This window comes from Drosophila arizonae, chromosome X, assembly GCF_054131065.1.
Source record: "Drosophila arizonae isolate 15081-1271.41 chromosome X, UAZ_ARI_1.0, whole genome shotgun sequence".
NCBI lineage: Eukaryota > Metazoa > Arthropoda > Insecta > Diptera > Drosophilidae > Drosophila > Drosophila arizonae.
In genome coordinates this window covers 6,054,381-6,077,500 of record NC_142927.1, presented here as the reverse complement: position 1 = coordinate 6,077,500, position 23,120 = coordinate 6,054,381, and the positions used below count along the sequence as shown (strand labels likewise).

At 42.0% G+C, this 23,120-nt stretch overlaps 4 protein-coding genes and 1 long non-coding RNA gene across 14 annotated transcripts in view; 2 read left to right on the top strand and 3 right to left on the bottom strand.

Annotated features, from left to right (window-relative positions):
* Positions 1-6,177, bottom strand: part of LOC149267828 (anoctamin-6-like) — an 8,931-nt gene extending 2,754 nt beyond the window's left edge. The window contains exons 1-6 of one of the 3 annotated variants that reach the window (XM_089473476.1): positions 5,697-6,177; positions 3,519-3,983; positions 1,444-1,499; positions 827-1,382; positions 127-748; positions 1-19 (exon numbers count right to left, since the gene is read on the bottom strand). The exon at positions 1-19 is cut by the window's left edge and continues 187 nt beyond it. In XM_089473476.1, the coding sequence (XP_089329602.1) occupies positions 1-19; positions 127-748; positions 827-1,382; positions 1,444-1,499; positions 3,519-3,983; positions 5,697-6,131 (2,153 nt within the window). In that variant the 5' untranslated portion in view covers positions 6,132-6,177. Of the gene's footprint in view, positions 20-126; positions 749-826; positions 1,383-1,443; positions 1,500-3,518; positions 3,984-4,287; positions 4,406-5,609 lie in introns of those variants that run through there. The other 2 variants (XM_089473475.1, XM_089473477.1) reach the window with 2 other exon arrangements.
* A 725-nt stretch (positions 6,178-6,902) lies between these two features.
* On the bottom strand, positions 6,903-9,631 carry LOC108619198 (uncharacterized). Of its 2 annotated transcripts, none has more exons than XM_018015607.2 (6): positions 9,183-9,631; positions 8,937-9,018; positions 7,864-8,030; positions 7,676-7,810; positions 7,410-7,617; positions 6,903-7,348 (listed from the first exon to the last, which is right to left on the bottom strand). In XM_018015607.2, exons 1-6 carry the CDS (start codon positions 9,195-9,197, stop codon positions 7,038-7,040), a joined length of 918 nt encoding a protein of 305 aa, XP_017871096.1. In that variant the 5' UTR covers positions 9,198-9,631; the 3' UTR covers positions 6,903-7,037. The 2 variants fall into 2 exon arrangements, with proteins under 2 accessions (XP_017871096.1, XP_017871095.1); XM_018015606.2 differs by lacking the exon at positions 9,183-9,631 and adding an exon at positions 9,104-9,173.
* Positions 9,632-11,447: 1,816 nt separating this feature from the next.
* On the bottom strand, positions 11,448-21,836 carry LOC108618056 (anoctamin-1). Of its 7 annotated transcripts, none has more exons than XM_089474752.1 (10): positions 21,595-21,836; positions 19,966-20,265; positions 18,191-18,729; positions 16,072-16,641; positions 15,637-15,692; positions 15,020-15,575; positions 14,320-14,941; positions 14,007-14,212; positions 13,641-13,922; positions 11,448-13,554 (listed from the first exon to the last, which is right to left on the bottom strand). In XM_089474752.1, the coding sequence occupies exons 2-10, from the start codon at positions 19,976-19,978 to the stop codon at positions 13,309-13,311; spliced, it is 3,090 nt and encodes a 1,029-aa protein (XP_089330878.1). In that variant the 5' UTR covers positions 19,979-20,265; positions 21,595-21,836; the 3' UTR covers positions 11,448-13,308. The 7 variants fall into 7 exon arrangements, with proteins under 7 accessions (XP_089330878.1, XP_089330881.1, XP_089330877.1 ...); XM_089474755.1 differs by having other exon boundaries at positions 20,197-20,265; XM_089474751.1 differs by lacking the exon at positions 21,595-21,836 and adding an exon at positions 20,357-20,511.
* Positions 20,546-21,817, top strand: LOC149267827 (uncharacterized). Its single transcript, XR_016271147.1, has 2 exons — positions 20,546-20,668; positions 21,383-21,817. It is a non-coding gene; the product is annotated as an uncharacterized LOC149267827 (long non-coding RNA).
* A 187-nt stretch (positions 21,837-22,023) lies between the features above and the next one.
* Positions 22,024-23,083, top strand: SelG (Selenoprotein G). Its single transcript, XM_018015617.2, has 3 exons — positions 22,024-22,184; positions 22,255-22,339; positions 22,404-23,083. The coding sequence occupies exons 1-3, from the start codon at positions 22,166-22,168 to the stop codon at positions 22,609-22,611; spliced, it is 312 nt and encodes a 103-aa protein (XP_017871106.1). The 5' UTR covers positions 22,024-22,165; the 3' UTR covers positions 22,612-23,083.
* Positions 23,084-23,120: the final 37 nt, after the last annotated feature.

Sequence of the window (23,120 nt, the reverse complement as noted above, 5' to 3'; positions counted from 1 at the left end):
ATGAAGCCATACTGCACCACTGCGCATAGATGCGAAAGGGAGAGACAGAGAGAGAAAGAGAGAGAGAGAGAAAGTGATTAGAGTCATTTGATTCGAGTTTCGAGTGTTGTATCTAGCCAATCCTACCCATCTCCAGATACTCCTCATACAATGAATTGCCCTCGGCTGGCAGCAAATAAAAGTCTTCGGTAAACTGATTGATAGACGGCTCCTTCTTTTCGTTGTGGCGCTTGAGGCAAACCTTGCGTTGGCTCAGCTCATTGAAGACACGCATCAGAAATGGTATGAGCATCTCGATAACCGCATTCACCGCCTGCTTGCCCCCCATTATGATCACCAGCTGCATGCAGAGCTCCATGAGACATCCGCCGGGATTGCATTCCTCCTGCCGGAAGCTGAATATCCGATTGTATTTGGAGGGATAGCCAACGAATTTGCCCTTCAGAAATGCAATATAGAATAGCGATGAATAGTAGTTAACGAACTGGAACACATAGTTCTTGATGGTGAGACTCTCGTCGTATTCGGTTTGTGTGCGGCAATATTCGTAATTGGTTAGGCTAATCGCCAGCTTGCTGTAGACCAGATCCAGCACCGAGATCACAAGCAGATCGAGAAAACCGGCCGTTATTGGCAGCACCATGATCTTGTACGTCATTGAGTCCTCGTTGCCAATGATGGAGCTGGAGGCACGCTGGGCCATCCGATAAATGATGATGGCCGCCACGCCGATCAGTGATATGCATATCTGCCAACAAATCGAACGCATATACATACAGATATAGATAGATATAGACAACGGACAATGGGTAGTTCGGGAACATACAAACAACACCACGATGCTGTAGCTGGTAAAGTTGGGCAGAAACTTGAAGCTCCAGAAGGGCACATCCGGATCAAACATGGTTTTGGTGTCAAGCGGTGTGTCCTTGAGCTTCTTGGACTTGCGGAGTTTGGCCAGGTACTGGGGACGCGGATGCTCCACATGATGATTGAAACCGGTGAGGCCCCAGCGATGCACCAGACCCGCCGAGTAGCGCTTCCACAGCTCCAAGTAGGCCACCGCCCAGATGGACAACACAAAGGCGAACACCATCGTCATTTTGTTATCAATCAGATAGTTGAAACGCGAGGATGCGCACGTCTCGTTCAGATGCCAGAACTTGCAGCCACGATCGCACTGAGGGCACATGATCGTCTCGTTGCCTTTGCATATGTCATAGCTAATCGGATCACTGTTCCACGTCACGAAGCCGTAGAGAAAGAAGAGTATGCCCAGCACGCTAATCGGTATCAGCATCTGCGTATAGAAGCCCAGCCAGGCATAGTAGAGCGCCACCTTGGCCCCAAAGTAGTCCTTGATGTGATCCAGTGGCTGCATTCTGAGAGAGAGAGAGAAGGATTAATGAATGCCAAATCAAATCAAATCAAATCTTTGCTTACTTCTTCCAATTACGTAGGCTCGCCCATTCCTTCAGCAGATCATCACGTTTGACCTTCTGAAATATATTAATCATTTAACAATATTAATCACCATATTTATTATATATACAGGCGACACCAAAAATATTTTGAAACACAACTGTTAGGCAAATATGCTTATAGCTAGGCAAAACAACATTTTAAGACTCTAGCTCTTATATCTGCTGAGATCGACGCGTTCTTTCACACGGACAGACGGACGGACAGGGCTAAATCGACTCAGCTCGTCGCTCTGATCAGGAATATATATATACACTAGTCGGCATAATTATAACTATCTAACGGCTTTATTCAGAACACTTTATTTATCATACCCCGAACCCATTGAAATTGGGAAATCAGAGTATAATGGTTTTGTTGAAATATATATAACAGGCAAAAGGAAGCTTGGCGAACCCTACAAAGCATGTATATTCTTTATCAGGGCGACAAGCTGAGTCGATTTGGCCCTGTCCGTCTGTCCGTCCGTCTGTCCGTATGTATGAACGCGTCGATTTCAGAAGATATAGGAGCTAGAGACTTCAATTTTTTTTTAATGTCCGTAAATACAGCGCGGATATCGAGCTTATCACCAAAAATCTATAACTCATTCCGTTATTTTTTATCGATAAAAACCCTAAAAAAGACCACTGACTAGAGAACACATAGACTAGACATGTAGAACAAATTTTTCTACAGCAGAAAATGTTAAGTTGGCCGACCACTTTACTTCGTATTTGCTCGGCTCTGGTCAGTGAAAAGACCTAGGAAAAAATTTAAAGCCTCGAGTCTTATATCTTCTGAGATCGACGCGTTCAAACATACGGACAGAGGGACAGAACTAAATCGACTCAGCGCGTCGCCCTGATCAAGAATATATATACTTTATGGCAAATTTTATCAGCGTTCATTATTCTGCCTGCAAAGATTCGATGCCCCCATGCATTCTTATCAGCAGAAAGAGGATGAAACATGTAAGATAGCTGTAGTCGATACTGCTCGACTACGGGATCCTCTGGCCCCTTCGAGCAGCTGATATCTTACTAATTCCTTTCCGTATTTCCGCTTACACACACATAAACACTTACAGACACATATAGGCACGTACGCATAAACACGCATAATTGTTTGATAACTTTTCTTGTGGATGTACTTTCTTCATGAAACTTTCAGATTGCGATTACAACATTAAAGTGCGTCTATGAGCCAAAGCACAACTCTTTAGTATTTGAAATTCGCCTTTTACAAACGTGTGGTGATGGGGTGGATATAGGAGTGAGGGGTGAATAATAGCAAAAATCGAAACTATAAAATTCATATAAATTTACCTATAAAATTGGGCGACTTTGGCTTTAAAGATATTGGAGATATAATTAACTAGCTAACCGGGAAGAGTTATCGATTTTGGAGTTAAAGTCGATATCCGCGCTATATATACGGTCATTTGAAAAAAAAAAAATTCAAGAATCTAGCTCTTATATCTTCTGAAATCGACGAATTCAGACATACGGACAGACAAACAGACGGACAGAGCCAAATCGACTCAGCTCGTCGCCCTGATCAACAATATATATAATTTGTGGGGTTTGCCACGCCTCCTTCTGGTTCCTACATACATTTCAACAATTCATTATACCCTGATTTCCATTTTCAATGGGTTCAAGGTATAAAAATGTAAATGGCATAGAGCTATTATTAGATTCTTTCTTTGATTATAATGTTCGCTATTTTATATAACGGTACTATGCAATGCCAACTTTAATATTCAGAAAACGATTTCGTCATAAAATTTATGCCTACTAGTGTACTTTTCACAAAGTCATTATAACCAGATTTCCCAGATTTTCTATGCTTTAGCTATAAACGAAGAACCGCTATATTCGATTTCTTCAAAACAGAACGCAAAATAGAGTAAAAAATTGTTACCAAATATATAATATAATATGTTATACCGTCGACTGTATATATACATAGATGTATATAGATACGTATAAATAAATAAATAAATAAATAAATATATAGTAGATACATATACATATGTCCACCAGATTACTTACATCGTGCAGCGCATAGGCGCAGAGGTAGACCCCATCCTCGATGAGCTTCTCGATGCCCAGACACTCGGCCGTCTCGTCGTGCTGTCGCTGCATTATGAAATTGATGATCGAATACCGTGTGCTGTCATCAAAGTAGTTGGGATGCTTCTTATCGTACAGCTCGAGGTATTTACGTGCGAATTCCATGTGGATGCATAGGCCGCGCTCCGGGCCCTCTATCTCCTTCATTGGCATCTTGATCTTTAGCACTTCCGCATACCGCTCCAGCACCGGCATCGGTGCATGCACCTTGGTGAAGTGCACGCTTTGCATGTCAGTGGACTCATAGGACTCCAGCACAAGGCCTTCGCGCTTTAGATTCTCCTCGAAGATCTCACGCTGCTTTTTGGCCGCCGTGTCGCTATCGTCGCCGTTGTAGGCCAGAACAAAGTCCACGCTGCGTCCATCCTTCAAGCTGCGATACGTCTGTCAAGGGAGAGGCTCACATTATTATTATAATATATATATATATATATATATATATATACATATATATATATATACATATACATATATATATATATATATATATATATATATATACATATATATATATATATATATATATATATATATATATATATATCTATACTATATCTATATATATATATATATCTATATATCTATATCATACTATCTATATATCTCTATATATCTATATATATATATGTGAAAGTGCCGCTTCAGAAAAAAAAAAAAAAAAAACACTGATCAAGCATCAACTTCATACAGGATCATCTGGTGAAGTGCCCATTTCATAGCAGGACTGGAACGGTTTGCATATATTCGTGCAAAACATGCTCAATAACTGAACCGATCTGGCCAAACATAAAAGTCTAACTAACTGCAGTCTGTCGTAATATTTCAATATCTGGAACCGGATATTTATAAATACGAAAGTCAGGAACACAACAGAAATACCCGTTAACTCTGTTCGGATAGCAGTTCTACATATCAATTATTCATGGAATTGCAAGCTGATAAAACTCGCAATGTGATTGGCTCCCTATAAACATATATGTTCTTTTATGGTTCCCTTTTTCTTATAATCAGTAAATACATATTAAAATTAAACAAATACCCCTTTTAAAGCAAGCTCAAAGTAAATACAGCTGATAATCGATCCTGAAAGCTAAGATGTTTGCCAAATATTACAGTGAGATATGATATGTACGTATAAATGTTGTGCGTATACTGAGCCATGCACACACATACACACATATACATGCACTAAGCCAACGCACGCATTGGAAAATATTCGGAAAATATGAAATCTTTTCAGACAACGCTCCTGACTCCTATGTTTGATCAAAACTGAGCTTAAACTTAATTTATGTACAATTTATATACTAAGGTATATTTGAATACGTATGTATATATGTATGTATGTACATATATTGTTATACACACATATATATACACATTGAGGTATTTATGCTAAAAAATTGCCATTACCCATTCCCGCAAGCAAACTATTGAAAAAAGAGAGAAAAAAAAGAGAAAGACAGAAAATGGTGAGAAACGTAGCCACAGCAAGTAAACAAAAGAATGCGAATGCAGTGTGAATTGATGCATATGTGATGCATGTACATAAATATGTATGTATCGATGTATGTATTTACGTATGCAGATGCTGTCAAAAACAGTTTTCTATTAGCTAAATGCATTTAAAGCCAAACGAACCACAGTGCGCAGCTAACCAGGAAACAGAGTGGAACGACTTGGAATTGGAATGGATGTGCGTGTGCTGCTGCCATGAAATGCTGAGAAATGAAACTTGTGCGAGCGTATGCAAACGATTAGCGTAGTGAGAGTGACAGAGAAAGAGAGCGAGAGCGAGAGAGCAATATACATAACTAAAAAGGGATAGAGTGCACGCCATTGAGTAGCGCCTATTACTGTTATTAATGATATTTGTCTGTATGTATGTATGTATGTATGTATTGGCATATTGGCAGAGTATTTGCATTGCTTGTGCTGCTTATTTAATCGTTGATCGTTTGTTGGTTTTTGTGTGTTGTTTGTTTTGGTTTTTAGTTTATCGTTGTTTACCCTCGATTTCCACTGGGAGTATGTAATTGGCAATTTCTTATCTCTATTAGAAACTGTGCTACTTTGCCTTAAAAGGCGTCTAGAGACCTCATCATCACCGCTGCCAGCGCCAGCGCCAGCGCCCGTTCGGCTATAGCCATAGCCACCGGCGACGCCAATGCCGGTGGGCAGATGTGTGCGTCCGTTTTGCAATGCCAGCAGCTGGGCAGCAATGGCAGCGTCCGTATGGTCAACGCCAACGGCACCAGCACCAGCACCAGCACCAGCACCGGCATCACCATTCAGATGCTCCAGCGCCGTCGACTGTCGATAGCCCGGCTGCCAGCCAGCGAGCCTCATGTGATCCGTAACGATGGCGCTGTTCCTCAAACTGTTGCGCGTCTCATCGCCGGCCAGATCCACCGCCGAGTGGTAAATGGTATTGCGGGACTGCGATAGCGACTTGCGATGTGCCGCCGCTGCCGCTGCCTCCGAATCGGCCAGCGAGATCGTATCAAAGTAAAGACTCTCTCGCTCATCCATTTCCGATTCGGGATAATCGTAGTCGTGGTGGATCTACTGCAATTGCTGCCTGAGAGTACACCCCATGGCCCAACCAACATTTGAAGCTATTCAAATGCTTTTAGATATATATATATGTATATATACATGCATATATCGTTTTAAGGGTTAAACGTGACCTTGTCATATATACAGAAAATTTATTCCTAATTATTCCAAACCGGTTCCGCTTTAATTTAGTATATGTATTATATATAGTATGTATTATATTGTTGATAAGACCATGCTCTTAATATATACATATATTCTGTTTCACTTCATTATTTTGTCTCGGATTTGTCAAATTATTCTGAAGTATCCTTTGCCTTACTTTCGTTAGTTGCTTAGAAACCGCTTTCATAACTATACTATATATAGTATGTATACTGTATGTATATTATATTTTTGATAAGATCTAGCTTTTAATACAATATATAGTCTGTTTCACTTCAGCTATTATTTTGACTCGGATTTGTAAAATTTTTTGAAATATCCCTTGCCTTACTCGCTCATAACCATATACCACTTGAATTACTATACTATATGTATTTATATTATATTATTGATAAGATATTCTTTTCAATATAATCTGATTCACTTCTGCTATTGTCTCCCATTCGGTTCGGTTTCGACTTGAAATGGGAATTTTATTGCGCTGCTCCTCTCTCTCGTTCCCTATGTCAATCTCCCTCTCCCACTCCTTCTCCATCTCTCTTTCTCTCTCTCCCTCTCTCTCATGATGTGCATTATGCATTACTAGGTAAACTATTGACTTTATTGCATCTGGAATTCTAGTGTCCATAGGCTTATCTAAGTTACAAATTATATATGATGGCTGTTTAGGGTTCTACGCTCCTCCTCCTGCTCTTCATTGCCTCGGTGGCCAGCTTAGTTAGCCTTATCGCACAGATCGCCCAGGCAATCGCCCACGTAGTCCGGCATGTGGGCATGGCCCGCGGGCAGGCTGTCCACGTCCGCCTGGCTGCTGCCGCCGGTGAGCACCAGCAGCGTCTGGTAGCCGCTGGCGCGCGCGAAACCAATGTCACTGGCCAGACTGTCGCCGACGAAGAGCACGCGGTTGGGCGGGATGTGGGCGTGATGCTGGCGCAGCAGCTGACGCAGTGCCTCGCCCGGTTTGCCCAGCACCGTTGGTTGCCGGCCCGTCGACTGGGCGACAATGTCGATGAATGGTCCTGGTCCTAGAGCGAAACGGAATCCTTTAGTTACCCTAGGCCTAGCCACTGCTAAACCATTGCCTACCGATGATGTCGCCATTGCCGAAGGGTATCAGCGCATCCGCAGCGCCAGCCAGAAACAAACAGCTGGGATTCTGCAGCTGGACGTGGGCACGCATCAGCTTGGTCGCCGTCAGATTGAAATCGACATCGATGATGACCGCATCCACGGGCTCGCCGCCAAAGATGGCCTCGCGCAGCTCGGCCAGAGTCTTGATGACGGAGCCCTCGCGCTGGTCGGATGAGAACGAGCTGAATCCCTGTCAAGCACTCCGAGGCAAGGCAACTCACCTCCTGGCTCAGCCGAAAGCCAGCATCGCGCAGCAGCTGCTTGAAGGGCGGCGTCGCCAAGCAATATATCATCCCGCCGAAGCCAATGTCCTTCAGATGGTCACAAACGGCCTGCGCTGGATGCACAATCTGTTCCTGTGGGCCAAGACTTATAGAATAATCCTCTAGTACCTGATCTCTGGACATACCTTCGCTACATGCACCTGCGCCTGCTCGGCAAACTTGTGCAGATGCTCCGCCACGGAGCTGATGCTGTTGTTGGTCACAAAGGTCAGCCGCTTCCCGCGACGCTGCAGCTCCGCCAGGGCTTGGGCCGAGCCGGGTATAAAGTCTCGCAGCGTATACCAGACGACACCTGCAAGCAAGCCCGAAACATTAAAAGGCCCTCGCTCCTTTGGAAAATTACACTCTTGGACTGTAGACCTCTTAAGCCTGCAGACTCTTAGCTCTTTTGGTCCTTTAGAAAGGGTCTAAAGGGATATTTGAGCCATTCAACTCTTTACCCTTACACCCTTAAATGTTTGAACCTTTAGACTATATTACTTTTAAGCTTTTTAGTCATTGGACTTTTATAACCTTAGAGCTTCAGAGCTTTGGGCCTTTAGACCCTGAGACCTTAAGTGCGAATTTGCGAATTTTGAACCTTGTACCCTCTCAGATTCTTAGACCTTTTAACTATTCGGCCTTATGAACTTTGGACCTTTAAACGCTTCGGCCTTTAAATTCTTAGTTGCTTAGACTCTTACACCTTTGGACCTTCAGACCTTTGGGCCCTTAAGCGTTAAGGGCTATATAACATCCGATTACGAGAGCTTTGGCCCTTATAGACCTTAATGTCCTTAGACATTTTAACCTTTCGTCCTTCAACCATTAGATTATTAGATCTATTGACATCTAGACCCTTAGATCTTTAGATCTTTTAAACTCTAGATCCTTAGGCCTTGGGTTCTTTAGATTCTTAGAACTGTTGAGCTGTTGACCCTTTCACCTTCAACTTTGGGCTTTTAGACTCTTTGAGCAGCAGTACGAACGTAGGCCCACAGAGCTAAACTCTTTGACTTTTTCTTTTCCATAAAAGCCCTAAGCTAGACCCCGACTAAACAGATAAAGTCGACATCTAAAGAGCAGCAGAAACTAGACTACTTTAATGTATTTTGATGGAATAAATGGACTGCTATAATATCAGATGGGGTTTACTCTCAAGGGACCAGAATCCCCGTTAGTTATTGAACAGCCCTAGCTGTCTACGCTTTGAACAAACCATCGCAATCACAGAAAACGACATCGAATGAATCGAAAAACTTTTCACGTTCCGCTGCGCTGAGCTGCTTGAAAACTTTGGGCTGTCAACGATAATGAAAGAATTGTGAATAAAGAAAGGGGATTAGTCGATTTGCCATGAATCGAAGTTCTCTATGAGTGACGCACGCTGTGGCAATTTGGCTGAGCAGAGCGCCAAGACGTCGCGCCGACTTGGCACAGGCGACGCAGCATCCTAACTACTTACCGAACTGCAGCTCATTTTACATTCAGGGAAAAAATCACCCAAAAAAGAGAAGACGATGAAAGATAAAAGCGGGTTAAAGTTGATCGAGATTTGTGAGATTATTTGTGCTTTTGTTATGCTCGCGGCGCGACTTATGCAAATTGCATTGAAGCGTTGCGTCTATGAAGAGACCAAAGCTCCAGTTACCCGCGACTCTGATGCTCGACTGACCAAAGACAATTGACGTAGCCGGATCGGATCGGCACGGAACGCGTTGACCAAGGGGGCTAGGCACCGCGTTCATTTCAATTTAGCTGCCAGCGATTTGATTAGCGGCACGCTCGATGATCTCGTCGAGTAAAGTGTTTGAGTGTGACAAGCTCTCGATATGCCTCAATTGTTTGCATCCACCAAAGACGCGGCTGCAATTGATTTGACACCATATGGAGGTATAGAGATATAGATATAGATAGATATAGATATAGATATAGATAGAGATATAGATAGAGATATAGATATAGATATAGATATAGATATAGATATAGATATAGATATAGATATAGATCTAGATATGATAGAGATCTAGATATAGATAGCGCTCTCGATCTCGCTATCGATATAGCTCTCGCTCTAGCTCTAGATATAGATATCGATCTCGCTATAGCTCTAGCTCTCGCTCTAGATCTCGCTCTCGCTCTCTATCTCTCTCGCTCTCGCTCTCGCTCTCGCTCTCGCTCTCGCTCTCGCTCTCTCTCGCTCTCTCGCTCTCGCTCTCTCTCTCTCTCTCGCTCTCGCTCTCGCTCTCTCTCTCGCTCTCGCTCTCTCTCGCTCTCGCTCGCTCTCGATCTCTCTCCTCCCTCTCGCTCTCGCTCTCCTCTCCTCGCTCTCGCTCTGCTCCTCTCCTCTCGCTCTCGCTCTCGCTCGCTCTCGCTCTCGCGCTCGCTCTGCACGCTCTCGCTCTCGCTCTCGCTCCGCTCTCGCTCCTCGCTCTCGTCCCTCTGCTCGCTCTCTCTGCTCCGCTCTCGCTCTCGCTCTCTCTCTCCTCGATGCTAGCTCTGCTAGCTATTCTGTTTATATATAGACTCAATGTACAGTTATTTAGTTAGTGCCTGTGTTTCCGGTTCCGCTCGCTTACCTGACCTGTAGCACTAGAGCATGAGTTATGCAAGATCATCGAAAATCATCATATATACATACGACGGTCCTTATAACCATATAAGTTTGCACAGCTTTTTCATAGGCGTAAGAAAGTCTCTTCATCAAATGATCATCTTGCATATATGTATTACCTATATTATTATATTACATTTATATATGATTTCATACATATAAAAATCATAAATGATTTTACCTTTACCCAAATTTTCCTCTTCCCCAATATTCTAGAATTTGAGCTTGCCAACTTCATAATAATTTTCAGTTTTTTATACCCTGAGCCCATTTTCAATGGTAAATCAGGCTATAATGGTTTTGTTGAAATGTATGTAACAGGTAGAAGGAGGCGTGGCAAACCCCACAAAGTATATATATTCTTGATCAGTGCGACGAGCTGAGTTGATTTAGCCCTGTCCGTCTGTCTGGCTGTCCGTCCGTCCGTCTGTCCGTCTGTCAGTATGTTTGAACGCGTCGATTTCAGAAGATACAAGAGCTAGAGACCAAATTTTTTTGTAAAATGTCCGTATATACCACGCGGATATCGAGTTTTGCTTTAAAAATCGATAGCTCCTTTCGATATTTTTATCGATAAAACCTTATCGAAATCAGTTATAAAATTATATCTCCTACAACTTTAAAGCTAAAGTCTCCAAATTTTTAATGTGGATTTATATGCAATTTATACAATTTCAGTTTTTGCTAAACTTTACCTCCACCCCTATATCCACCCTATATCTCAAATACTATAGACTTGTACTTTGGCAAATACATGTATATCCCTGTTAAGATCATAATCTGAAAGGTTTATGAAGATCGTATGTCCAGAAAAAAAGTTATTAAACAATTAAGTTCTCATAGTAAGCGCACACTGCAGCCCATGCGTGTTTAGTCGTGGGTGCTTGTGTGCGGGTATGAGCGCTTGTGTGTATGTATGTGTATTTGTATGTGTGTGTATGTGTGTGTGCGTGAATGTGTGTGTGTGAATGTGTGTGTGTGTGCGTGTGTCTTGTGTAAGTAAAAAGACGCGAAAAATTATTGAAATAGCTATTGCTCGAAGGGTTCAGGGGATCTCGTAGTCGAGCAGTCTCGACTAGAGCTTTCTTAGTTGTTTTAAATATATTCTTACTATAATTTATTTCTGTTATTTTTTTATTTTGTTTAACATTTCCAAGTCATTTTTTAATCTCATTTGATTACAATTATTTTGTAAATTGTTAACAATTCGATGTGTAAAGTTTTATTTAGAGCATACATCGCAATGCACCTTTCTCTCTCTCTCTCTCTCTCTCTCTCTCTTTCCATCTATCTAACTCTTTCTCTCCGCTCCAACTCTTTTTGTTGTATATAAATATATTTATCAAAATAATAAAATATATTAACTGCATCTCTTAAACGTTTACATTCGGTTGTATAAAACAGTATTTTTTTTTTTTTTTTTTTTTTTTTTTTTGTGCTGGACGAACGTAACACAAAATCGTATAAACAACTCACATGAAGCAGCACGTACTATACATATAGATGTATAGGCGTGTGCGGGTGTCTCTCTCTGTGTGTACGTGTGTGTGTGTGTGTAGATGATATAAGGTACATTGGATTGTTTATGTTGTTTTTGCTTATATACAAATAGGCTAAGCACTCGCAATTTGATAGTTTTTGGCTTAGCAGCAGATATAAATACAGATATACATATACATATATGTATGTACATATACAGTAATACATATGTATATACACATATATCGACACATCGTCTTAGGTACAAACGAAAGATTAGTACGAAAAAGCAATACGATTGTATGATTAGATATATGGAAGTAATCTTTGGACGCATAGCAGTTATCAAAGATGTACAAATAGTCTAGGCCCAAAAGCGATCTGAGCTATTAATATACATACATATATATACCACATATATATATGTATATATATATATATATAGTACGAAAGCCTTTCAAACATTTTAATAATTTGGCATTTTATACAAGTTTTATACAAAGTTAATCTGGTTTTTATACCCTGAACCCATTGAAAATGGGAAATCAGCGTATAATGGTTTTGTTAAATGTATGTAACAGGCAGAAGGAGGCGTGGCAGACCCCATAAAGTGTATATACTCTTTATCAGGGCGACGAGCTGAGTCGATTTAGCTCTGTCCGTCCGTTCGTCTGTCCGTATGTTAGAATGCGTCGATCTCAGAAGATATAAGAGCTAGAGACTTGAATTTTTTTCCTAGGTCCGTGTATAGCACGCGCATATCGAGTTTTGCTTTCAATATCGATAACTTGCCCCGTTATTTTGTTATCGATTAAAAACATTATCGAAAACCAGTATGTATACTTATATGCATTTTATAAAATTTCAGTTTTTGTCAAAATTTACCCCCCACCCCTAATTCACCCCTTCACCCTCACATTTGTAAAAGGCGTATTTCAAATACTAGAGATTTGTGCTTTGGCAAATACATGCATATTTATGTTATATATATGATCTAAAAGTTTCATGAAGAAAGTACACCCACAAGAAAAGTTATTGAACCATTAAGTTCCCATTGTAAGCAACCACTGCAGCCAATGCGTGTTTATGCGTGCGTACGTATGACTGTGTGTGTGCGTGTATGTGTGCAGTCGAAGGGTTCAGGGGATCTCAGTCGGGCAGTCTCGACTAGAGCTTTCTTAGTTGTTTGTTTCTTTTTTTTCCGGGTGGGGCGGGGCTGAAAGATAGTTTTGCTTGTTTAGGGAGGGAGGTAGGGGGGGGGGGGGGGGGGGCGTGGCTAAGTACGTTACATCGGAGCTCAATGCATGTTACATTAATTATATACAAAAGTATATAGCTATATTAATTTCTATCTCTATATATATGTATATATATATATATATATATATATATATATATATATATATATATATAAATCATCCACAATAAGAGGCTTATGAACTAAAATGCACTTGAATCGTCGCTACAAAAACAAAATAAACTGGGGCATGATTGAGTCTTAGACAAAAGTTGTTGCATTGTCGCTGTTGCCATTGAGACGCAGGCGCGGCGACTGATGCTGCTGCAGTTGTTGCTGTTGCTGCTGCAGTTGTTGCTGCTGCGTTATCTCCTGCACCTGACTCTTCTCATAGTCGATGATGTGCTCACGCAGCAGAAAGTTTTCGCGTTTGATGCGCTTCAGCAGGCGGGCCGAGACGTCGGGCACAGCCCAGCGCAAAATGCCCTGCAGCATGCTGATGATATTCTATAATGAAAAAAGTAATACAGAAATAAAGCATATATATAATAAAAACTAGATATACAAATATGTATTTAGGGACAATCTCTCACTTGATAGATGACTATGAAGGCCAGGCGGGCCATCAGGATCTTCCAGTAGATCATGGGCCGCTTGTAGGGTGGGTCCACCCACGGATCGTTGCGGAACTCAATATAGTGGCAGAGCGTCACGTTGGCCGCATTGCTGGCATCCAGCAGCGATTGCGTCTTGTAGTCCTTGGTATAAAATGCGGCCAGCGTAAAGTTCAGATAGCCATCCAGCTCGGGATCATCGTGGGTGGCTTTGTAAACGAATTTCGGTATAAAGTTCGTGCTAAATGCAATTATCATGGCCTGCACGAGATTGATCAAGCATATATATAAATATGAATATTTAGTATGTGCATTCGGGAGTTTGTCGTTTAGTTCACTACTCACGCTCGAGGCGACCGAGATGTGTGTGACGACGGCCATAATGTTTTGCCAGACGCCAATGTTGCGAGCTCGCATGCCCACGGGACGCCGTATGAAGCGCAGCATTTTGATGGCATCCAGACGCACCTCAACCACGTTATTGATCAGCGCCAATAGCGGCGCCAAGGGAAATGCCAAGCTAAACAACGTGATGAAGCCATACTGCACCACTGCGCATAGATGCGAAAGGGAGAGACAGAGAGAGAAAGAGAGAGAGAGAGAAAGTGATTAGAGTCATTTGATTCGAGTTTCGAGTGTTGTATCTAGCCAATCCTACCCATCTCCAGATACTCCTCATACAATGAATTGCCCTCGGCTGGCAGCAAATTAAAGTCTTCGGTAAACTGATTGATAGACGGCACCTTCTTTTCGTTGTGGCGCTTGAGGAAATCGTAGCGTTGGCTCAGCTCATTGAAGACACGCATCAGAAATGGTATGAGCATCTCGATAACCGCATTCACCGCCTGCTTGCCCCCCATTATGATCACCAGCTGCATGCAGAGCTCCATGAGACAGCCGCCGGGATTGCATTCCTCCTGCCGGAAACTGAATATCCGATTGTATTTGGAGGGATAGCCAACGAATTTGCCCTTCAGAAATGCAATATAGAATAGCGATGAATAGTAGTTAACGAACTGGAACACATAGTTCTTGATGGTGAGACTCTCGTCGTATTCGGTTTGTGTGCGGCAATATTCGTAATTGGTTAGGCTAATCGCCAGCTTGCTGTAGACCAGATCCAGCACCGAGATCACAAGCAGATCGAGAAAACCGGCCGTTATTGGCAGCACCATGATCTTGTACGTCATTGAGTCCTCGTTGCCAATGATGGAGCTGGAGGCACGCTGGGCCATCCGATAAATGATGATGGCCGCCACGCCGATCAGTGATATGCATATCTGCCAACAAATCGAACGCATATACATACAGATATAGATAGATATAGACAACGGACAATGGGTAGTTCGGGAACATACAAACAACACCACGATGCTGTAGCTGGTAAAGTTGGGCAGAAACTTGAAGCTCCAGAAGGGCACATCCGGATCAAACATGGTTTTGGTGTCAAGCGGTGTGTCCTTGAGCTTCTTGGACTTGCGGAGTTTGGCCAGGTACTGGGGACGCGGATGCTCCACATGATGATTGAAACCGGTGAGGCCCCAGCGATGCACCAGACCCGCCGAGTAGCGCTTCCACAGCTCCAAGTAGGCCACCGCCCAGATGGACAACACAAAGGCGAACACCATCGTCATTTTGTTATCAATCAGATAGTTGAAACGCGAGGATGCGCACGTCTCGTTCAGATGCCAGAACTTGCAGCCACGATCGCACTGAGGGCACATGATCGTCTCGTTGCCTTTGCATATGTCATAGCTAATCGGATCACTGTTCCACGTCACGAAGCCGTAGAGAAAGAAGAGTATGCCCAGCACGCTAATCGGTATCAGCATCTGCGTATAGAAGCCCAGCCAGGCATAGTAGAGCGCCACCTTGGCCCCAAAGTAGTCCTTGATGTGATCCAGTGGCTGCATTCTGAGAGAGAGAGAGAAGGATTAATGAATGCCAAATCAAATCAAATCAAATCTTTGCTTACTTCTTCCAATTACGTAGGCTCGCCCATTCCTTCAGCAGATCATCACGTTTGACCTTCTGAAATATATTAATCATTTAACAATATTAATCACCATATTTATTATATATACAGGCGACGCCAAAAGTATTTTGAAACACAACTGTTAGGCAAATATGCTTATAGCTAGGCAAAACAACATTTTAAGACTCTAGCTCTTATATCTGCTGAGATCGACGCGTTCTTTCACACGGACAGACGGACGGACGGACAGACGGACAGACGGACAGAGCTAAATCGACTCAGCTCAAGAATATATATACTTTATGGGATCTGCCACGCCTCCTTCTGCCTGTTATAACATTTAACAAAACCATTATACCAATGTTCGGTGTGTAAATACTTTTGACCACCTCTGTATATATATATATATATATATATGTCCACCAGATTACTTACATCGTGCAGCGCATAGGCGCAGAGGTAGACCCCATCCTCGATGAGCTTCTCGATGCCCAGACTCTCGGCCGTCTCGTCGCCCTTCTCGAAGTGCTGTCGCTGCATTATGAAATTGATGATCGAATACCGTGTGCTGTCATCAAAGTAGTTGGGATGCTCCTTATCGTACAGCTCGAGGTATTTACGTGCGAATTCCATGTGGATGCGTTGGCCGCGCTCGGGAAACACCTCATTGTTTAGCTGCACCGAACTGAACAGTCTTCGGCACATGCGACTCCAGCAGGTATTCAGTTCGCGCTGGCTCTCCGCGATGATTTGCTCCTGGCCCGGTATCACCTTCATTGGCATCTTGATCTTTAGCACTTCCGCATACCGCTCCAGCACCGGCATCGGTGCATGCACTTTGGTGAAGTGCACCCATTGCTGATCATAGGGCTCCAGCACTAGGCCCTCGCGCTTTAGATTCTCCTCGAAGATCTCACGCTGCTTTTTGGCCGCCGTGTCGCTATCGTCGCCGTTGTAGGCCAGAACAAAGTCCACGCTGCGTCCATCCTTCAAGCTGCGATACGTCTGTCAAGGGAGAGGTTCACAGAGATTAAAGCGCAGCTCGATCGATTTATATATATTACATATATATATATATATATATTATATATATATATATATATATATATATATATAATATCAGGGATCGGGTGTACACAAAATAAGCGCTTGTAGGTGCAAGTGCCGCTTCAGGAAAAAAAAAAAAAAAAAAACTGATCAAGCATCAACTTCATACAAGATCATTTAGTAAAATGCCCGTTTAATAGCAGGAGTGGAACGGTTTGCATATATTCGTGCAAAACATGCTCAATAACTGAACCGATCTGGCCAAACATAAAAGTCTAACTAACTGCAGTCTGTCGTAATATTTCAATATCTGGAACCGGATATTTATTAATACGAAAGTCAGGAACACAACAGAAATACGCGTTAACTCTGTTCGGATAGCAGTTCTACACATCAATTATTCATGGAATTGCAAGCTGATAAAACTCGCAATGTGATTGGCTCCCTATAAACATATATGTATGTTCTTTTATGGTTCCCTTTTTCTTATAATCAGTAAGTATTAAAATTAAACAAATACCCCTTTTAAAGCAAGCTCAAAGTAAATACAGCTGATAATCGATCCTGAAAGCTAAGATGTTTGCCAAATATTACAGTGAGATATGATATGTACGTATAAATGTTGTGCGTATACTGAGCCATGCACACACATACACACATATACATGCACTAAGCCAACGCACGCATTGGAAAATATTCGGAAAATATGAAATCTTTTCAGACAACGCTCCTGACTCCTATGTTTGATCAAAACTGAGCTTAAACTTAATTTATGTACAATTTATATACTAAGGTATATTTGAATACGTATGTATATATGTATGTATGTATGTACATATATTGTTATACACACATATATATACACATTGAGGTATTTATGCTAAAAAATTGCCATTACCCATTCCCGCAAGCAAACTATTGAAAAAAGAGAGAAAAAAAAGAGAAAGACAGAAAATGGTGAGAAACGTAGCCACAGCAAGTAAACAAAAGAATGCGAATACAGTGTGAATTGATGCATATGTGATGCATGTACATAAATATGTATGTATCGATGTATGTATTTACGTATGCAGATGCTGTCAAAAACAGTTTTCTATTAGCTAAATGCATTTAAAGCCAAACGAACCACAGTGCGCAGCTAACCAGGAAACAGAGTGGAACGACTTGGAATTGGAATGGATGTGCGTGTGCTGCTGCCATGAAATGCTGAGAAATGAAACTTGTGCGAGCGTATGCAAACGATTAGCGTAGTGAGAGTGACAGAGAAAGAGAGCGAGAGCGAGAGCGAGAGCGAGAGAGCAATATACATAACTAAAAAGGGATAGAGTGCACGCCATTGAGTAGCGCCTATTACTGTTATTAATGATATTTGTCTGTATGTATGTATGTATGTATGTATTGGCATATTGGCAGAGTATTTGCATTGCTTGTGCTGCTTATTTAATCGTTGATCGTTTGTTGGTTTTTGTGTGTTGTTTGTTTTGGTTTTTAGTTTATCGTTGTTTACCCTCGATTTCCACTGGGAGTATGTAATTGGCAATTTCTTATCTCTATTAGAAACTGTGCTACTTTGCCTTAAAAGGCGTCTAGAGACCTCATCATCACCGCTGCCAGCGCCAGCGCCAGCGCCCGTTCGGCTATAGCCATAGCCACCGGCGACGCCAATGCCGGTGGGCAGATGTGTGCGTCCGTTTTGCAATGCCAGCAGCTGGGCAGCAATGGCAGTGTCCGTATGGTCAACGCCAACGGCACCAGCACCGGCATCACCATTCAGATGCTCCAGCGCCGTCGACTGTCGATAGCCCGGCTGCCAGCCAGCGAGCCTCATGTGATCCGTAACGATGGCGCTGTTCCTCAAACTGTTGCGCGTCTCATCGCCGGCCAGATCCACCGCCGAGTGGTAAATGGTATTGCGGGACTGCGATAGCGACTTGCGATGTGCCGCCGCTGCCGCTGCCTCCGAATCGGCCAGCGAGATCGTATCAAAGTAAAGACTCTCTCGCTCATCCATTTCCGATTCGGGATAATCGTAGTCGTGGGTGCGAACTGCAAACAGTATTACCAATTAGTGAACTGTGTATGCAATAACCAACACAAGTACACAAGTGCATACGTACATACATATGCATATGCACATATGTACATACATGTATGTGTATATACATGTACATCAATCAAAGCATGATATGGGAATGGGCATGGAATGTTATGCTCGGCTCCAAAAACTTCTCGGGCTGATATGAAGTTCGTGAAACCGTTAAGCTAATCGATTGATAAAAGCAATTTAATCAAATAATGTGGCACAGTGGTGCAAATGCATCAACGGAAACTAGACTGAGTGAGAGGGGAGAGTGGGAGGGAGTGAGAGATGAAAATGTATTCTCTATTCTAGATAACTCCAAGGCTGCCCGACTAGCACATACCCTAAGGTTCTGTAGGTTCTGCGATCAATGCATGCACAGGCGGACGGACAAGATAAAGAATATTTATAAATATATCCCTGATGGGGTGTGCCACCTGCCTGTTAAATACACTCTGATAAAATTTGTATGTTCTGGATTTCCTATTTTCAAATTGAAGTGGAATTTTTCGTTATTACATTTGACCCACTGTGCAGCGGCTAATTAGATGGCCAAATGAGTTAACTTATCAATGGATTGCGACGATGGCAACTATTATATGCTAGTGATATTTCGTTAAATGGGGGTCATTGAAATGCGGTCAATTATATAATAGTATGATATGCATACATAGATATGTCTGTCTGTGTGCTCATGGGTGTAAGACCGGTGGCAAATGGATGATCATCCATTTCCGGCCTGGAACAGTGCAAAGTGAGCAAATCAAGTGTAAGTGGACGATGACTTCATGCAGATCGGGTGCTGAAGTATGTACATATGTATAGGTGAACCTATGGGAGGGCCTTCTATAAACAAATGAAAGCAAATTAAACAGTTAAGGCCTGACTAGGCACCTTTATATACCCAAGCGATTGGGAGTCTCTAAGCAAACGGACACACACAAGCATATAACTAAACTGGTCTAAGAATATACATATACATATATATATGTATGTATGCATGTATATATATAAAATCAAACAGCGTGGAATTTTGCATATGAATGAATGACGAGCGAATGTATGAGGAGGGGTGAGGGCATACTGATCGTGCTATTTATTATTTATTAACAGATGCCACACATGCAAACGCTAAGCCAGATGGCCAGCATGTATGCACGTATGTATGTATGTATGTACAGGATATATCGTTATTTATTTACCCGCTGAATACATTGTTGCGGCACGGAGGACAGCAGTGAGCGAAGGAAAGCGATAGTGAGTGAGAGAGTCGAGAGAGACAGGTAGCGAGAGTGGGGGGGGGGGCGCGACAGAGCGGCGGCAAGGAAAGGAAGTTGAAGAGCAAGGCCAGCCAGATGGCAGCTTAAAGTATCGAGTATTGTGCTTGATACCCGTTACACGATAAAACGTAAAACGTTACACGTTACACGTACTCGGATCCAGTTCACGCAGAACCCGCGATCGCAGCTTTTCAGAACGTGCCAGGCATAACGGTACTCTGACTGTAAGCCCAAAAAAGAGAACGAAAAGCAAAAGAAAAGAGAGACCGTTGGTTAGCAGGAGCTTTGATAAACAAATTATTAAGGCACCCACTCAAAAACACACACACACGCCGAAGAGAAAGAAATAGAGAGAGCAAGAGCGAGAGCGAGAGAGCAAGAGCAAGTCTGACCAATGGCCAAATGATGTCAGCTAATAAACAGCAAAAAAAAAAAAAACGTATCGAGCTAGAAAAATGCGTACGCGCTCGTTGTTTGACGATTACTGACCAAACTCAGGCAATGCGGCAGCGGTCTACGGTCTACGCAGAGCAGCAACTAGAACAAAACAGCAGCTAGAACAACAGCAATAATAACAACAACAAGATTTGATTGCCAAAAAGGCAGCGACAGCGTGCAGCGAGCTGTAACCGATACACATATGGAAGGCGCGCACACACACACACCCGCACGCACACTTGAATTAATTTGAATACATATGCATGCACACACACCAAATATAGACGTGTGTACATACATACATATATTTGCATGGCCACAAAGGTCAAGTTGAAGTGTAAATGATTTGTGTTGCAAAATCAAAATGCAAATTTGAATAACGTCCAACGTGAAACCCGTTTCAATGCAAACAAATACACACACACACACACACATGCACATATGCATATACATATGTATGCATTTATTTGTGTACATGCTGCTTAACTGGAAATAAATATTTACGCGCGGCATGCAGCCAGTGTTTGTTAACAATTCGTCAAACTATATGCCACAAAATTAAATAAATAAATTAAATTCATACTATTCCAAATGGCAAAGACTGAATACTATGCACAGGCATACATGTGTGTGTGTGTGTGTGTGTGTGAGTGTATGTGTGTGTGTGTGTGTGTGTGTGAGTGTATGTGTGTGTGTGTGTGTGTGTGTGAGTGTATGTGTGTGTGTTATGTGCAGTTACTGTTGTTGCATTAAGTCAAATCTAGCCGGCTTTCAATATATGCAGGTTGATCATGTGTCTGTAAATATACATATGAACATGATTCAATAATATTACTGCAATCAAAAACACTATACATATACCAAACTATTCATTCATTCTGACAATATCCCTCCCTTGCAGGGTATTTTGAGAAGCGCGTGGGAGGTCAACGATAACTAATCACAACAGATTGATATTCTACGCATATTTGTCAGCACTCGCCGATTGGGCTAATGATTAAGAAGTCAGATGACGACGTTGTTAGTCTGTGATGAGCTCTGGTGGCTGGAAACTCGGTTAGAGACTTGGATTAGTAGTAAATGTGCATCTAATTGCGGTCTAGTCGAACTCACCTTGGCCTCAGGTAGCAGCTGACCGTGATTATGGCCAGTGTCAGCTCCACGATGCTTTCTCCTGTTTTCCTGTGCGGGATTATTAACTCTATCAGCTGTATTATCGCAACTATTTACGTGCAGCAACAGACGCCAGCGTTAGCGTCTTTGCCGTTTTGTTGTGGCTAAATTACAAACTTGTAATTCTTCGCACTTGACTATAGCTGGCGAACTATCGAGCATATCGATAGTATATCACTAGAGTCAACTCATCGCATTATGTCAACAAACAGTTCACAACCAGGGATACTCCCTAATAAAATACATATATTTACTCATAACTTAATTGAAAAGTTAATTATATCTATATGCAAATATTTATTGTAAAACAATTGTTTTTTGCAATTTTTAAAATATTTTAATAACTTGGATTAGGCTTATCGCATATGTTGAGGACTGCCTCTAATAACATTTCATAAATATCGATTAGCCGATATCATTCTAGCTGTTGAGCTTTAGACACGTCATGGTCTCCAAAACTATATAAATTAATAGATAAACACAATATTATTAATGTCGAGACGATAGCAACATGGTTTACATAGACCGAAGTAAGTATTCCTAAATATATGTATATATAGGTTGTATTTTAATACTATTTAAACTGTTTTGTGATTGCAGATGGTCGAGTGTGGGAGAAGCGTCCTTGGAATCTTGAACGTATTATCGAAATATTTGTAGGACTTTGGTATATTTTGGTGCAATTGTAAGTACATTATGAAGACTTAAACCATATGTGCTCTAAAGCAATCAATTGCCTTATCCTGCAGTGTTCAGACCCTACTCGCTCCTTTCAACGGTGGCAATGGCACTAACCGCAACACTGGCCGACGCAATGGTGGCTGGGGTGGTGGTGGCGGTGGTGGAGGAGGAGGTGGTGGCGGAGGAGGAGGAGGAGGTGGTCTAAGGCCCAATAGACGCATTGGACGAATACAGCAGACCATAGATTCCTCAGCCTGTGCAATGGGAGGTGGATGAGGATAGTAGCGGCGACTTAGAGTACCAAATGCTCAGTCGCCGCTGACCCCAGCGTAGTCTTAAAGCAAATAGTGAATGGTCCATATCTGTGTTAGATCTCGCAATTCATTTGCGCTTATGACGCAATATTCATAAACTCATCATTTGAGTGGAATATTGCTGATACATCTACGCGGATATGACTTATTTGTTCTTTATTTCTGCGCGTTAAACAATCAACGCTCTCGATATTAGGCTAACAATTTCTTCAACGTAGAGTTTTAGTTTCTTAGTGCTAAAAATTTAAGGATTACAACTGCTTTTATGGAATCTACCAGGATATATGTATTTTATTACTATCCCTATAACGTAAATCGAATTGTACGAATACTAAAGAAATTTTAAGTAAATGTAAATTTGTTTCGAATACAAGTTGAGAATTTCATCCATTTATATAAATCAATAAAACAATCTTTTATTGCCTAAAAAACTATTTATTACATTTGTTTTTCTAATTTTATTTTACTTTG